Here is an 18,620-nt window from a genome sequence, read left to right on the forward strand (position 1 = left end):
TGCTTAGAAGCTCTTAATCAGTAATCTCACAAATCACCTTTCTTCCACTCCACTCAGTATGCTGAACTCTCAACTCTTCCAAGCACATTTGAACAAGTCACCCCTCTGTGCCTCAGTTTCCTCAAAAGGAAGGTTTCATTCAACCCTGAAATTCTGTATTATTAAGAACTGTAATGCATTTGAGCTCATGATTCTCCTTCCTGAAAATAAATTTGCCTCTTTGGAGAACTGCAGAGTCGTTTTCAAATCCTGTAATAGGATTGAGAAAGCAGGTCACTACTTCAAGCATAGTGAAACCTAATGGGTCTCTGATAGGGAGGGAAGGGATTCAGTGGTGCTTCATCTAGCAGGGAAGCTGTTTCAGGGCTGGGCCAATTCCCTGAGCTAGAGAGTGGTCAGTGGATGAGCATGAACATACTGTTTCTGACTCAGGAAAACTGCTGTCTTGTTTACATGAACAAGTGCTTCAGAGGGGAGATGTTTTTCCTCCTTCAACACTCGTGGCAATGAGCATTAAGCTATAATTGAGCCATTAGCCTCCATAGAACATTTTAGTACCAAAATATTTTGTAGAATTATATTGCATTTTCTCCTGTCAACATTTGTGTGCTTTTGTTTCTATTTTGTTTTTCTTCTGTTTCAATTAACATAAAAACAAGACCAGGCAGAAAATGTATTTCTTAAATGCTTGACTTCCCTCTGCTAAGAAGTGCAATGGCAATGCTGATTAATCAAATAATTTTGTGCATGGATTTTTGTCCCCATATAAGTTATGCCTAACATCTCTGATCAAGGCAAGCAGAGGTAGTTAGATGGGTTTCATTTCATGTTTTCACAGGACAGAAGTACCATCAGCCTTCATCTCTTAGGACAGAAAACATCAAGTCAAGCAGTACAGCTGTGATGTGCTAAAAGGTTGCAATTCTGTGTTTGGGACCTGCACCAGCTAAGTCAGATCCCCAAGTCTGTTATTTCTAATCATAAACACATAAAATAAGCCAAAGACCTTAGGGCTACATTTTACTCAACACTTATTATGTGCCAGGCACTGTGCTAAGCAAGTGAAATGCATCACTCATTTAATTTTTATGAGAAAATTCTGCATACAAGAAACTGACAGATTTCAGAGAGATTTTGTAACTTGCCCAAAGTCACAGAGCCAGCAAGTGGCTAAGGTGGGATTTGAAACTTATCTCAGGATTTAAAAGGAAAAGAAAGTATCCTATTCTGCTACTGTTACGTACACCAAGAAGTCAACTGATTCTCCAAGTAATGGAACCTGGAACACATTTTAGTTAAGCTTCATACTTCTTGGATGTGTTATTTCCTTGATTCTCAAACATCCAATCATCTCTAGTTTACACAAGTTCTCAAGAAATGTTGTTTATATTGAAGCCAAGTAGTGAATGTGGTGCGGACATAGTAAGGAAATTCATTTTTTCATTCAACACATATTTGTTGAGCACTGATTGAAGGTGATAAAGATACAACAATGAAAACACAACAAAACCCCAAATCTCTGCCACCTTAAGGCAAAAAGAGACCTTGAAAATGCATGTCACAAGAGTTTAGCTATCTAATGCCAATTTACTGGTTGGAGACCATGAAGCTAATTTCTAAAGCAGTAGGGGACAGTGACTAGAGTCTTAGACTGAAAGTTGGGAGATGCAGTTGCAAACTCTGCTCTTCCCCTAATAAGATAAAATAAATGCCATTTATTGGGTAGTCATTGTGTGCCAGAATAGACTATGTATTTGACTGGAGTGTTATCTATTTACTGCCTCAAAATATCCCATGTTACAGATGAGGTTCCAGAGCATACACTCAATAGCAAGGCTGGAATTTCAAACCAGGGTCTAATGTGCCTCTGAACTGAGTTTCTTAGCCCGTCTTAATATGCTACTTTGAGGGAGTCTGTTTGTTTTTCTGAGACCCAGTCACCTCACCTGTAAAATAGGATTGTTGGATTAGATTCTAACTGTTGTTAAGCTTCCCTCCAGCTCTGAGCTTCCATGCATACAAGGAATCAAGAATCCTCTTACTAGCATCTAGACATAAAGAACTTGCACATTGCCTTGTACTTAGTAAGCTTTCAAAGAAATGGGGAAATAATTAAGCAGTTCATTCTTTTGTAAGGTTTTTTAGAGTCCTTTGGTAGTCTTTGAGATACTTAATTGATAAGAAGTTCATTACTTTGGATAAATCCTGACAATGTAATCATGTTGAATCTCAGTTTATACTAACTGGATGATAATTTGCAGTTATATAATTTTTTTGACAACACATTACTATTCTAATTATGTTTCTCTCAGGCTGATATTAAAATCTCTTTACATTTCCTGAGCACATAGTTTGTTTGGATTATAAAGAGCGGTTCATAGATGTGAGTATGTTATTAATATACACAAGAATTAATTGACCTCTATGAATAATCAAAAATTTACTGAAAGGGTTTGCAATTTGTTTGTATTCTTAGTGTACAGGATGCCCTTTTGAGGATGCTCTAAAACCTCCAATGAGTAGATTTTGAAAAAGACTTAGATTTGTTTCAATCCAAATTGAGAGGTAATAAAAATCACATATGTGCCTCAGAAATGCTCTAATGCTTAATTCCAGCTACATCAAAATTTGGCTGTAATAGGCAATAAGAGAAATTATCTTTGCAAGGAAGGTGGGGATAATTTAAAAGGAATCATGCAAGGAATTTGAAGATGTGTATAACAAAAAGTATGTCTTAAGCCTGTAGCAGGATCAGTGATCCTCAGCTCTATTCAAAAGTTTGAGGATGTCTGTGCCCCTCGGCGTGACTTTCTCAGGGGAAAAGATCCATAGCTTCTATCTGATTCCCTAAAGAAGGCTGAAGACTGAAGCAGGTTAAAAATCACTTCATTATGTTAACCATACCTGCTTTTTCAACCCTTCATAGATGCAAGGTTTTACCAAAAATATCCCTCCACCCTACTTTCCCCGTGACTGTTAGCCACATACTTTCTGTTATAAGCATGATTCTGTAAGATCTAAATGTCACCATTTATTCAGTTGACATGTATTGGCTGTTTTCTATGTGCTAAAGACTGTGCCAGGGTAAAGGGAGAATAAAGTGCTGTGAAAAACTTCAATGTATTGAATGAGGTTATTTAGTAGAGGACTTAGTTATTTGTTCTTTGCTGCATCTGTAAAATAGGAATGTCATAGCCCATAGCTCGTGCTGTTTTGAGAAATGTTAAATGTGACAATGCCTATAAGGCACTAAGCAGCCCACTACTGATGCATGAAGTATTCCACATGTTATTAGCATCGCCAGTATTATTAGTGATATGGTATCTAGGCAAAACTACAAGAGTGATACAGTGCTTCCCAATCCTAACTCTATCACTGCATCATCTCCTCTATCATATCACAATAGTGGTTCCCAAACCTCCTTTCAGTCTGAATTACCAAGTCTCACAACCTTATGAGGATCTCATCTGATGTCATTAAATCTCCATGCCAGACTTAACATATTGCATCTTCCTACTCATCCTTTCCCCCGCCAACCAGAAATACCATTCGCTTACTCAAGCCAGAAACCTGGGAATCGCCTTGACTCTCCCTCACCTTTCCTATTTATTAGTTACCAAATGCTGTAGATTCTGCCTTCTAAATATGTTTCAGATTCTACCTCCTTTTCTCCATCACTTTCCTCATCTTCCTCCTGTGCTAGAACAATTAATCTCTCAGTCACAAGTCCCCTCCCTCTCCTTTTCTCTACCCAGCCTCCATGTGACCTCAAAAACTGTTCATTTTAAATAAAATATCTGATCTTACACCTCTCAAGTTTGAAATTCCTGAGTGCCCGCCCCACCCCTTTATTGCCTTAAGTATAAGCCCGCATTGTTTAGCATGCCATGCAAAGCCCTAAGCACCTTGTGTCCACTGCCATTATAACATCAAGCACACAAAAATATCTATTATTATGTGTATCACACAATTTTAACAATTGCATTACAATTTTTTTACAAACTATCCTTTCCTTTTTTTTTAAAGCAGTACTTTTTTTTTTTTTACTTTTCTGAAGATTTAAATTTATTTATCTATTTATTTATTTATTTTTGGCTGTGTTGGGTCTCCGCTGCGGTGCGCCGACCTCTCACTGAGATGCCCCTCCCCTCCCGTTGCGGAGCACGGGCTTCAGGTGCGCCGGCCTCAGCAGCTGCAGCACGCAGGCTCAGCAGTTGTGGTGCAGGCGCCCAGTTGCTCTGCAGCACGTGGGATCCTCCCAGACAAGGGCTCAAACCCGTGTCCCCTGTATTGGCAGGCTGACTCCCAACCACTGTGCCACCAGGGAAGTCCCAAACTATCTTTTCTTCATGAAAGCTGACCCCAATAAAGAGGCCAAAGTTCTTCCTGAAAGATCACTAAAGGGATTTAAAATTGGAATCTAATTAATTCTAATATCTAAAGAGATGTTATAATAGAAGAGCTATGTAGGTCTGAATTCCTGACAGAAGGAGGAAAAGTGAGTGAGTCTCCCCATAATACCTGCAGCATCATCCATGGTACAACCTTTTATAATGGAGGCCAGCTCTCTGAACAAGAATAGAGGGGCAACTTATCAAGCTCTCTTGGCTTGATGGATTCATTCCTTAAGATAAAGATCCAATTCCTGTCCTTCTAACTTTGCTCTCACCAAAGAACCATATGTTTTTATTTGGGTTCTCAAAGTACGGAAGGACTTTGTACAAATTACTGACTTTCCTCCCACATATACCTCCTATTATAAATATAGCACAAAGAGCCCAGGATTGAAATCAAACCTGGGTTCAAGTACTATAACTATGCTCACATCTATAAACTGGGGATAACACTTCCTCCCCAATAGTAGATAAAGAACCTGTTACAGCAGCGGACATGTTGTAGCACTCATCAAATAGTAGTTTTGATCATTATTGTTATCCCTTTAAAATATGAGTTTGGTTAATATAAATCAGTGGTTCTCAGCTCTGGCTGTATGTAAGTATCACCTGGAGAGTCTTGGTGTCACAAACACCAATGCCTAGAACATATGCTAGACCAAATAAATCAGAATATTTAGGGATAGGGTACAGTCATGGGTGTTTTCAAAGAGTTCTTTGGAGATACTAATGCACTGAGAAACACTGATAAAAATAATTGTTTTCTAAGCCTGATAGCTACTGGATAAATTGACAAAATAAAGTCATCTAAAAAGCCAAAAATCTGAGAAACAGGACCAAAATTATGATAACTTTATTGTGCTACAGAGATATCATGAGACCAGCAAGATCACCATTTAGTGACTACATGACTAATCTCTCCCTCCAAAGGTCACCCTCAGGCAAATTTGAGGTATAGTTTTTATTACCACCATTACCGAAGAAGCTTATTGCACAAAGATTACAGTGTATGCAACATATTCTCTGTTAAATTTCCAACTTCAAGATTCGTTCAGTTCTTTGCTGTTAAAACTTTTCTTCTACTGTAGTCTTTCTTATACCTCATATTTCCACCAATTTCCCTTGGATATTGCAGAGAGTTTATTCTTTGGGTTCATGTAATCCTCCAAAAGCTCCACTCTCTCCTATTTGCCACGTTGCCTATTTCATTCTGCTAGGGGAAATCTTTTTTTTTCCTGCTCTGTTGTCAGCAAACTGTACTCCTTAAATAGCATAATCTCTTCTGCTGTGCACCTGGATGATGCCATGTGGCTCTTCTAGTAGGATTATCTTCTGAAGCTAAACTAAACCCCGTTGGGCTCCACTCCATTTATTAATATCTATTAGTATCAGCTTCCCTTCTTCTTCTGACCATACCTCTGGAGAGAAGCTTATAAAGGAATTAAGACTGAAAGATACTCTCAAATAGTGCAGCTATTCCATTCACCTACACTGTGTGGAATACTCTTTGCTTTCCTTTGATTTCACTTGGAGGCATTAAGAAAGTGGCCTGGGTTTGTAAATGGCATAGCACTATCTTCGAATGGAAGGAAAACCCTAGACTCTTTGTGAGTAGCTGTATCTGTGTACATGCATGTGGTTAGTATATGTACATGAATGGAGGGGCACAAGGAAATTTAGAAAGTTTTCAACTTCAAACAAGTCATTTTTCCTCTTGATACATGCTCTTGATATCAAAACACCAAAATTGTGCAATCTCATAGGCCATAATCCCAGAAAGATGAGCAAATGTGGAGTGTTGGTTTCATATTGCTGCTGTAACAAATTATCACAAATGTAGTGGCTTAAACAATAAAAATTTACTCTTTTACAATTCTGGAGGTCAGAAGTCTAAAATCAAGCTGTTGACAGGGCTATTTTCCTTCTGGAGGATTCAGGGAATATCTAATTCCTTGTCTTTTCCAGCTTCTAGAAGCTGTCCTCATCCCTTGGCTTGTGGTCCCACATCACATTGCCTTTCATTCCCTCTGTTTCCATCTTCACATCACCTCTCTGCCTTCTGACCATCTACTTCCATCTTATAAGAACCCTTGTGATTACACTGTGCTCACCTGGATAATCCAGAGTAATTTCCCATAAACTAAGATTCTTAACTTATTCACATCTGCAAAGTTCTTTTGCCATGTAAAGTAACATATTAGCAGATTCTGGAAATTAGGATGTGGACATTTTTAAGGGGCCATTATTCATCCTACTCCATAAGGATATGGGTAGTTTTCTACATGTCAGGATTTTCAGGGATCCAGTGCTATTTTTCCATACACTCCACTGTTACCTTTGTAGATATGTTACAGTCATTCAATGTTGTACGAGTGTCTTTTTTTGCATCAATAAAGATCGATCTAAAGGCCTAATTTACCTAGCTTGTTCTACTGGTGACAAACATTAAAAACTATGTTGCCAAAGAAGTATTCTGCTCAGAGGATAGTGCAGTTGCAGCCTAAAGTATCACAGTTGGCAGGTGAGAAAAATCTACATCCTAGAGCTCAAACTTTCTTCTTAAATCTGCTTCTCTGAGACTTGATATTATTCAACTGGTTTCCTGAAGATTTATTTTATGCTGAAATAACTTATTTCTATCTTGAGGTAAAAACATTATTTTAGCCACATTGTATGTCACATATTTGGAAGTTGTTCACTTGAAATTATTGACTAGAAATCATGTCTGATGGTTTAGAATTTATCCTGATACTGAGAAGGCTATAAAAGGAGCAATACACTTTAGGTTAGTCAATATAAACTTCTAATACACCTATTTTTCAATGGAAAGATGCGGTAATAAAAACCCTTATAAATATTATAAGAATCCCTCAAAAATGCTTAGGAGCACTCCAGGTTCCATTTCAAGTTTCTGCTACGATGATAGCAGCATTATGCCAATTATTTGTGATGTATGAATTGCTTTTAGCAATGGATGCTGAGAGTTTGTGGAGAATTGCTGTCTCCATAGCTCTGCATTGCCTTCAGGAAAATGATCCTGTTGAAATGTGACATAGGCGTCTTTATACCAGGACATGTTATGGGAAGATTTTTCTCAGAGGCTTTCCAAGTGTCTTATAGACCAACTCTGTCACCAACCATAGGAATTAGACTCCACAAACTCTCTTCATCTAGACTTGGAGGAGGGTTCTCAAGACAAACTAAAATATGGTCTTTGTGATGCTCAGGCTGTATGTGATACATTTACTCATCTAAATCCAAAAGACCGTCTTTGCAAAGAACAACAGAGCTCGACCAGGAAGAATCAATACTACTGTGAACAAGGCCATGAGAGTTCTATTGTAAAAACTCCAGAGAACAGCTGGGCAAATGTGGAGCCATGATAGTTAATGAACAACAACTGTGCTTCAGAGAACCTTGATAACAGTGGGGTCATTAGAGTTGTCCTTCCAAGAGTCAACTGCCAATGAGTTCTTTTTTTTTAGCATGCTTATTAGAGTATAATTGCTTTACAATGGTGTGTTAGTTTCTGCTGTACAACAAAGTGAATCAGCTATATGTATACATATATCTCCATATCCCCTCCTTCTAACGTCTCCCTCCCACCCTCCCTATCCCACCCCTCTAGGTGGTCACAAAGCACCAAGCTGATCTCCCTGTGCTATGCAGCTGCTCCCCACTAGCTATCTATTTTACATTTGATAGTGTATATATGTCCATGCCACTCTCTCACTTCGTCCCAGCTTCCCCTTCCCCCTCCCTGTGTCTTCAAGTCCATTCTCAAAACTGAGTTATTTGTAGTGAGGTGGATGGACCTAGAGTCTGTCATACAGAGTGAAGTAAGTCAGAAGGAGAAAAACAAATACCATATGCTAACACATATATATGGAATCTAAAAAAAAAAATGGTTCTGATGAACCTAGGAGGCAGGACAGGAGTAAAGATGCCAATGAGTTTTATTCTGCTTTCTGATGATTCATTTTGACTACAAAAGAAAGAAAACAGTAATTATTTTCTAGCCACTGAAACAATAGAATAGTCTATGGCATTTCCATAATAGCATAATACAGAGAAAGCCTCCACGTAGGTGTCAGCCTCTCTTCCCTTCACTCGTTTAAGGATTGTGTTATCTAGATAGAAAGGAATGTCATACGTATGCAGAGTATGTAGGACTTTCAGTATTTTGGTATTGTTCTCTGTATTAGCCAGGGTTCTCCAGAGAAACAGAACCCATAGGAAATATATATGAAGAGATTTATTATGAAGAATTGATTCACTTAACTATGGAGGCTGAGAAGGCCCACAGCCTGCCATTTGCAAGCTAGAGACCCAGAAATGCTGTGGTGTAATTACAGTCTGAAACTATAGGTCTGAAAATCAGAAGAGTCAGTGGTGAAAATCTCAGTCAAAGGGCAGGAGAAGGCCAAAGTCCCAGCTTAGGCAGTCAGGCAGGAAGGAAAAGGGGTGAATTCCTTCTTCCTCTGCCTCTTTATTCTAATCAAGCTCTCAGTGGATTGGATGATGCCCACCATATTGGGAAGATTCATCTGCTCTCTCAAAAGCTTATTTCATCTGGAAACAGCCTCACAGACACACCCAGAAATAACGTTTAATCTGGGCACCCCCTCGGCCCAGTAAAGTTGACATGTAAAATGAACCACCATCATCTACAAGAACTTTTGAGTTCTTATCATTGATTCTGCAAGGACATAGAATATGATTAACTATGAATGGTACTTTGTTAGAGGCCTTTTTGTTACCCTAACCCAACCCAGCTATATTAGATCTGAATACTTCATCTCTCTTTATGGAAAAAAAAATATTCCGCTTCTCCCAGCCATGATAATTTATTCATGTTATATCTTTATTATACAAAGAACTGAAGCAGCCTAGAAAAATACATTTGAAAAAAGTCATAAATATTTTTTAAGAAAGGGACAGAGTTGGTACCAAGGGAAAAGTTAAAGAAAAACATAAAGCTGAATGGCATTAGCACATAGAATATATACCGTATGTTCCTGTGTAGTTGCTAATGGAGGACTCACAATTTTGACCCTAAAGTCTCTAGTAATCAAAAGAAAGTCATGACATACCTTGAAGTATTCATGAAACAGACAATTGTATTTATTCAGAAAAACAAAACAAAAACAAAAAAATGGCTTGTCTGGCACTGATAATCATGGTAGTCACCTGTCAGGGTGAGTGAGATCTCTGGAGGGTGACATATGTCAGTATCTTTCCCACTTCCTTGGCCAAAACCGGCGCATGGCTCCACCCAAGCACAAGAGGCCAGGAAATACGATCACATCACATTGGAAAATTGGAAATGGCACTAATGAAGTCCACACTATGGATCTTCCAAAATCAAGAAGACTAATAGGTATTAAATACATCCCTACTATAGATATAAAGTGTTATTGAAAGGGCTAGGTTTTTACAGTCTATCAATCTATGTCAATAATAAGGTTTCAAGGGGATATTCAGTAAGAATAATTCTGTTAGGAAACAACCATTATTAAAGTATTGGTGGAAGCAATTAAGGGGAACGTGCCATCAGTACAAATAGTATTGACAGCCACATTTATTACTTATTAGTGTGTGTGATGTGATGTGTTTTGCACCATTAAAAATGATTTAAATAGAGCCAAAACTAGTTCCTAGTAATACTGTCTTGGTAAAGTGTACACTGCCTAAGTCAGTGCCTCCTGGTCAATCCAGCAAAATACAGTAAAAAAAATTCAAACAAGGTAGTGTTTGTTAAGAAAAAGTCAGTTTTGCAAAGAACCATTTAAAAATCCCCATATCATGATTACACTATTTGAAAAACTGACATTTATCTTGATATGACATTTTCGTAAACCGTTAATGACTTTTAGCTGAAATACCAACATGCAGAGAGAAAATCGTGGTGTGAATGCTATAAAGTATACTACCATTTGACAGCAGAGCAGCCAATTCCAACCAGTCTACAAACTATTATAAAGAGCTTTGGTGCTATTGGCTTTATTTCTATCTAAAAATTTCTCATTCACCCATGTCCTAGAGAGTCCATAAAATTGACAGCTCAGTGATCCATGACTATACTTTTTTCTTAATTTTCATTTCTAGGAAATTCAAGGGAAGAACCAGGAAGCACTGACCCAGGCACTAGGTCGGAAAGTCAAGAAGGGGGACTTTTCTAGTATATCAAATAAAAAGTGTATCTGGAAGGCCCAAGGATTCTTTCTGCTACAAAAGCAGGTCCATTAGTTATTTATTCACTGCATCTGCATGACTCTTTTCTAACATTAAGTAACAGACATATCAAATGAATATTTGCTTCCAGAAATTATAAATAATAATAATTAGTTGAATGGTTGCTTTAAAAAAAAGCCTATACTCTCAAATGGTGATCAAATGCCCCCACAATAAAGTTTAAAAAGAAAAATTAGCCCATGTGAAAAGCTGGAAACTCAGGTGCCTTTGTGTTTTTTCAGCAACAATATTTTAAACCTCAGTGTCCAGGTCTATATCTTGACATAAAACTTTCCAGTTCCCTTTCAAGAGATAGTCTTGCCTGCAATTATACTAACAACCTAAATGAAAAATTGAATTCCTAACTGACCTCAGCAGGTTAGCTCTTTATGCTCCAGTGATATAAGAGACCAGCTAATAAGAGCTCACCATGCATGATTTTCAATGTTATTGATGGCCCAAAAGCAATCCTACCCTTTTAAAAATCCTTTTGTGCACCTGGTCTTGTTATCACCATAGGAGTGACTTACATACTGTGGGCTTATGATTCATAGAGAGAGTTTCCTGTCATTTTTCTTGCCTTCATGACATTACAATTTCACCAAATATTCCTCTGGTTTCCATGTTAGCAGAGAGGGCATAAGAAATGTCAGATCTGTGCTCATGTATGTTACATGCCGTCTCCCAATACCCTCTCCATTTTTTATCCCCTTTCATGTAAAATCATTCTAGTTTATATATCTTAGACACCTTATAAGAACTTCAATAACTTGTGCTGCTTTTCTGAAGAACTTTTCAATCCATCTCTTCAACTGAAGTTATGAAAGTCCTTGTTCCTTAATGCAAACGGACATGTTTTCCATAAAGCAGTGATTATCAGCCACTGCTGTGAAATACAGAAGCTCCACTCTCAGAAATTCTAATTCTGGATGTCTCTGGGATGGAGCCTAAGAATATCTGATTTTAAAACCTCCAGAGGGGATTCTCATTTGCATCCAGAATATATCAGAGTTGTGGGGGAAACTGTCTTGAAAGTTTCATTTCTGAGTCTTCTCCATTCATTTCTATGCAAATACCAAAAATACAGCACTCAAACAGTCCTTTGTGACCTGCACCAAGGAAGGTGATACTCTTGATTTAAAAGATTGATGACAATATCTTATCTCCAAAGCATTTGCAACTGTTTCTTCTCAGTGGACACCATTTTCAGGAATCCAAAAGTAAGATCACAGTTTTAAGAAACTACCTCTACCTAGAACCCCTGTCCTTTCTGTCTACCTCCTTCTTGCCCCTCCCCACCAAATAAAGACAATATACACAGGATGTTTGGAACTGTCAGGGTCCCAATTAGGTAACAGACTCAGAATTAAGAGGCAGAGAGACTTGGTATAAAAATAGTCCCCATCCTTCTATCTATAAACAATCCTCTCTTCCCCTACTCACTCTATGGGATAAGATGGAAAAGGGGTAGAGAGAAGGGTTTCCGAGATATACATATTTATAAATCCTCATTTAAATATATCTACATATCAGTATTGCCAATTTAACATTTAATGAGTTTTACTCTGAGGCATTATGATAAGTACTAAAGCTAAGGAGATCAATAAAATATATATCTAAGCATAGGATTACTCAGAAACCCAGGGAGTAGGAAAGGCAAAACTCTCTGCCATTATGGACAACTCCAGATATAAAATTTGTTGAGCATAAACTATTTTTAAATTTGATCGTCAGACCAATTACTTCCATGAAGGTCAAACATAGCATACTGAAAGTGCATTGGATGGAGGTCAGTGGCCTGGATCCTAGCTCCACATCAATCATTGGTTTGTCTCAGGTTTCTGATCTACTTGGTCTATGGATTTCCAAAGCCCCTTCCTATTCTATGCCTCCAAGCTATTGCAGTCAACCTACTAATTATCTATTTCTTATTATAATTCTGTTTCTGATTCTTCTCTTATTTCTCTTTTGCAGATCCTGTTCATGGGCATGATGACTGAGTACTATCATTACTTTTTCACAACCCTGGTAAGCATATCCGGTGGAAATGTATTCCACACTATAAAAAAAACTTCAGTTATTTTTAAGTCAGCCCAACCAGTGTCAAGGCAAGTTATTGTCATGGAGATTTGTTTTACTTTCCTAAGAACCCTCTAAATCCAGAAATGCTGAACAGCAGGTGTCTTCCTTCCTTTCTTTCTTTCTTTCATTCTTTCTTTCCCTTTCTTTCTTTGTTTCTTTGTTTCTTCTTTCTTTCCTTCCTTCCTTCCTTCTTTCCTTCCTTCCTTCTTTCCTTCCTTCTCTTTCTTTCTTTCTTTCTTTCTTTCTTTTTTTCTTTCTTCCTTCCTTCCTTTCTTTCTTTCTTTCTTTCTTTCTTTTTCTTTCTTTCTTTCTTTCTTTTTCCTTTCTTAACTAGCATCAATGCAAGTGCACCCAGAAAGGAATTAAAATCAAGCTTTCATTAAATAGAAACTGCCAAAGTACAAACTATTAATAAAGAAGAATCATCTACATTTTCTATATACATTAGAGGGCACACTGAAGTGTATCTTGGCATTCTTTGATCTGATGTGATTTCCCCACCTGTGTCCAGTGGATAGCTGGATTAGCCAAGGTTCACCTGTCAGGTGTTTTGAAGACCGTCAAGATAAAGAGCTTGGGAGATGCTTTCCACATTGAACATTTTTCATCATAAGAAAAATCATGGCTCTAAGCTGGAGAAATTCAAAAGAAACTATACAACTTTAAATTTTGACAGATTATCAGATCAAGGAGAATGATTTAGGCAGTTAACAAATCAAAATGATGTGATAGCTCTCGCCACACACACACACACACACACACACACACACACACACACACACACAATACACCCCTCCCAACACATACACTCCACTCTTTTACGTGAGAAGAAAATACAGAGCCAACCTCCGTTTCTAACCTATAAAAGTGTGTCGACTAAAATCTACCCAGATTTTGGGAGATTCAGTAAGAGTATCATTTTACCAAATAAAACTGGCAAGGCAGGCTAGTATATTAGGGAAATCAAAGAATTTGGAACAAGGATCAGGCAGCTACCATACACATACTTCTAGAAGTAGTAAATTCCACTCCTAACTCAAGTATTTCTAAGAGCATGAAGAGTTGCAGAGGATGCCATGAGACAAATGCTTTGGGGCAGTTGTCAATATTATCACTGCTCCTGAGCTTGGAGCTAGAGAGTGGGATGCAGGGCAGAAATTCCTGAACTAAAGTTTCTGTGGTCTTCCCTCCTTCATTGATATTCTGATCAGGTCCTCTGTCAGAACAGTTGAGGAAGACCCTGAGAACTGGAAAGTATCTTACTCTGATCACAAATATGGTCCTTTCCCCATCACCATGAACACGTAGGTCTTACTCAAGGTGAGATTGCCATCTGCCTTAGAACTTCCTATCCTTCCCAGGTGTACACACCAGTTGAGTTGGCTTCATTGAAATTTGAGAAAAATATAAACAAAGAAACCTAAGAAGGTTGGTCTTCAATGGAAGGACAAACCAGTTGCCCTCACACTCTTTCTTTCCTCAACCTCCACTAACAAGGGGATGTTGAAAATTGGGCCTCAAATTTTCCATATTGTATATTGCATAGAAACAATTTGGAAACCAAGCTAATTTTGCACATGCTTAATGTATCCATTTTAGCACATTGTATTTTTGTACTGTTGAATTAGTAAGGGATTCAATATGCATCCTGGAAGTTTCTGTCTGAACCCCCTATATCTTGAGTAACTTTCCTTCTATTCATTGAGTGTGCTAAAGGAATCATTCTTCCTTGGGTCTTATTCTTTAAATTTGCTTCTTTAAGCAATTTCCTTTGGTTTTATCTGCATTCTGCCATGCTTTGCTTTTATATTCCTACCACTCTTGCTCATGAGTATTAATGAAACTTAAAGAAAAAAATAGTTAGTGCAAGGGAAATAAATATAACAATTTAAAAGGCAGTATACTTTTTCTTACATAAGTGAGTTCAGAGGTGCATTCTTATAGTTCTACAGTCTAATCCAAAGTTATCTTGGGAAGAACTAGTGATGTAGAAAAGAGTTATTCAAAATAATAAATCTATATGCATCTTCTGCACATATAAATCATGGAGTGTTTCTGAAGCTACTTCTCTTTAGTAACCACTATCATCAGAAATAATGTACTGTTTTGTATTGTTCTTTCATAAAGCAGTTACATTGGTAAGTAATTTTTATGGAAGTTTTTCTCTTTTGTTAACTGTTAAATGCTATTTTGAAAGTTTGGTTTATTCATAAATGTGAGATATTTTAATGATATATTTTAGTGTCTAACATTTCTTTACAGGAAAAAGTTGAAATAATCACTTAAGTCTATTTTAAATATGAGTCAACATAAACTTCTGGTTTAAACTCAGCTTCACCTGTAATGGAAAATACTAGAGTGGGTTCAAGTTTTTTCCTTGCAACATTATCTAAAAGGGAACAAATACTACTGTTAAGATACATCAACACAACCATAAGCTCCAGTTTATTCTCTGAAGAGAACACTTTGGTTCTTATTCTAAGCTTGTGAAAATGCTAACTCTTTCTACTTTTATCATTTTTAATATTGCTCAGGACTTATTTGCCCCAGGCATTCTTTATGCTCTCATTATATGGGACATAGGTTATTTTCAGTGAGCAAGGGAATGGTATTTTTTTTTTTTTTTTTGCTGAGAGTTATCTTTCCATCAAATGTATATGCAATTTCCAAACTTCACCTCCTTTGCAAGATTCAAGGCAGCCTGGGGTAGCAAGTTTTGAGGGAGAAGAGTGGTACTACCACTGACAAGTGGATCATTCTCAGGCCAGTCACATCACAACTCAGAACCACAGTTTCCTCATCTAGAAAATAAAAGCAGTGAATCAAATGGACACAAAGATCACTTTCAATTCCCCAAAGACTATATCCTAGGAACAGAATTCTCTAGCTTCTCAGAATGTCACATCCTGTTCCCAAGGGCATACTAATTATTGGCAGCTAAATTCTTGTTTTTGGTTTATACCAACTTTAACAGTATTGCAAAAAAAAAAAAAAAGAAAAAAGGATGAAAATGAAAACTGATTACTTAGAGTTTGTCAGGCAGCACGCAAGTGAAAAACAAGAGGAAATGTTCTTTTATAGAACCAGTGTGATGATGGCTGCCATTCTTGTTTTAATCATTTGTTGCTTCTACAATCATGAGTTCTCTTTTGCCTAAAGAGCACAGAAAATGTTAACTCTTTCTACTTTTATCATTTTTAATACTGCGCAGGACTTATTTGCTTTAGATCTGGAACTCTATAGGTACAGTGGTGTAAATATGACCGGGTTTCGGCTGCTTAATGTTGACAATCCTCACGTGTCATCCATCATTGAGAAGTGGTCCATGGAGAGACTGCAGGCCCCACCCAGACCTGGGACTGGCCTTTTGGATGGCATGATGACAGTAAGTAGTTTTAAAATAAAATCATTTGAGATGATGTTTGACTTCCTTAGAGGTTAGGTTAAGAATCTCATATGCTTGGGCTTCCCTGGTGGTGCAGTGGTTGAGAGTCCACCTGCCGATGCAGGGGACACGGGTTCGTGCCCCAGTCCGGGAAGATTCCACATGCCGCGGAGCGGCTGTGCCCGTGAGCCATGACCGCTGAGCCTGCGCGTCCGGAGCCTGTGCTCCGCAACGGGAGAGGCCACAACAGTGAGAGGCCCGCGTACCGGAAAAAAAAAGAATCTCATATGCTTTTCATAGTGAGAGGAAAAGTGTTATAACCTGTGCCTTGACTTGTATGAGAAGAGGAGAAAACATTTTATGTACAGTAAGTTCCCTACACATGAACGAGTTCCCTTCCAAGAGCATGTTCGTAAGTCCAATTTGTTCGTAAGTCCAACAAAGTTTGCCTTGGTACCCAGCTAACACAATAGGCTATATAATACTGTACTATAATAGATTTATAATACTTTTCACAGAAATAATACATAGAAAACAAACAAACACAAAAAATAAAGGAAACATTTTTAATCTTACAGTACAGTACCTTGAAAAGTACAGTAGTACAGTCCAACAGCTGGCATACAGAGGCTGGCATCGAGTGAATAGGCAAGAAGAGTTACTGACTGGAGATGGGAGAGGAGATGGGAGATGGTAGAGCTGACAGATCATCAGCAATAGGAGATGGAGGGAAAACTGCAATTTCACTGACGCCTGAAGTTGATGAAACACACATTTGAATCTTTGAAATTTCACAACTTGAAGGTTCATATATAGGGACTACTATTTTGAAAGCCTGTGCATGGCTACTATCAAAAACTGCTATTTTCAGCTTCCTGAGAGTAATGGCTTCAGATAAAAAAGTTAACAGGTGTAGCCACCACTGTCAGCCAAATGGAGACAAAGCATAAACAAAAGCAAGGGTAAGTGGGGAGAGGGTTGCCCCTGGGAATGTGACCTTGGGAAGGAGGGAGGGAAAGAGAGGAGCAAGCTGCCTATAAAGGTTCTGCAGAACCAGCTTGCCTTCCTCGCTTCTGCTACATCTCAGCAAGCAGAAGTGCATGTGGAAAAATCTGGATTTCCATAGAGTTGGTGTGTTCACATTCTTCCCGTCCTGGGTACATGGAGGTACACCTCTGCAGACACTGACAGTGCTTTATACCAGCCATATGTCGCTCTCGAAGCAGATGCCAAGCCTGCCTCCTAAGGAGAGACAGGTACTCTGCTGAACAGATAAATTGCAAACTGCCTCGTCAGAGAGCTTCTCACTAACATCATTTGTCTCTTGTTGTCAAATGCACTTCTCTAATGAAGCTCCCTGTGTGATGGAAGAAAATTGCAGGAAAAAAAAAAAAAAAGATTTCTGTGCCGGAACAGTGTCATCCAAAGGAAAAGATATTGGGAATGTGGGCAGGTAATAGCATTTTAAATTGGCATAGTATTTCATTCTCTGTTCCCATCATCAGGAGAAACACTATTGTTTTTAAGATGCAATTTACTGGTAACTGAAAGGTATCATCGCACATAGAAATAAACTTGAGATTTCTCTTCTTTTTCTACCTTCTTTAAATGAGGTACAAATGACAAAAAAGAATAAATGAATAAATGAAGTGGTTCTGGAGGAGCCCATGTTCAAGGTCTCTGTTTTTTTAAACCTGAAATAACTCAAACTACACAAAGAGATCTGAAAGATAATGATAGAAAGCATTTTGGTACAAATGAGTCTTAGGATGATTTGAAACATTGCTTTGAATAAGAATAAGTAGAGAATACCCAGGGAAATACTAGACTTGTGAAAAGGAAGAAGAAAAGCTAAAGAAAAAGAGAGAAAAGGAGGGAGAGGGAGCGAGTGAGCGAGAGAGAAAGAGGTGCTAATTTTTGGGGTGTTTTTTTTCCTGCTGGATTTATAATTCCAGTGTGTTCAAATATGATTCAAAATCTTCTGCCCATACCCCAACCCCACCTCCCAAACAAGATCTCTATCACAGGATGAGGTTTTTACCTATGCTTGGTATGTATGCCTAAAAGAGTTATAGTTTGGAGCTATATTAACACAGATTGTGGATTCGCGACAAACATTAAATATTCATCACAAGTATGGCTTAATGTAGCAAAGAAGTGCCTGTTCCCTTCAGTTATACTGAACTGACACAACAGTTTGTACATATTGACTGAGATGAGGCAAACCACTGAATGAGGGAGATAGAGCCATTCCATTCTCACCCAATCAGGCCCAGCAGTCCTGTGGACACGAAGCATGGCAGAGCCAAGTTCCCAGTGGATGAGAGATCCCATTCGGTCGAGAGTTTCTCATTGTCTTTTCATCTAACCAGAGGGGTCTCTGTTATTATTGCTGTTATTGTTATTATAATAAACTATAAAAAGGAAATGGGGATTTATTAGGACAGAAGACGGTGGCTCACCAGGTTGCTCTAAAATTGGGTACAGTAGCTATATTAGGGCATGACATTATTAGTCAAAAACAG

At 38.1% G+C, this 18,620-nt stretch overlaps 1 protein-coding gene across 12 annotated transcripts in view; it reads left to right on the forward strand.

Moving 5' to 3' along the window:
* Positions 1 to 18,620, forward strand: part of GRIK1 (glutamate ionotropic receptor kainate type subunit 1) — a gene marked incomplete at both ends in the record, with an annotated part of 430,476 nt that overhangs the window by 281,121 nt on the left and 130,735 nt on the right. For all 12 annotated transcript variants that reach the window (XM_082839549.1, XM_082839554.1, XM_082839553.1 and 9 more), the window contains 2 exons: positions 12,603 to 12,656; positions 15,922 to 16,095. In XM_082839549.1, the coding sequence (XP_082695675.1) occupies positions 12,603 to 12,656; positions 15,922 to 16,095 (228 nt within the window). The remainder of the gene's footprint in view (positions 1 to 12,602; positions 12,657 to 15,921; positions 16,096 to 18,620) is intronic.

This window comes from Leucopleurus acutus (genome assembly GCF_964270905.1).
Source record: "Leucopleurus acutus genome assembly, chromosome: 5".
Classification (NCBI taxonomy): Eukaryota; Metazoa; Chordata; class Mammalia; order Artiodactyla; family Delphinidae; genus Leucopleurus; species Leucopleurus acutus.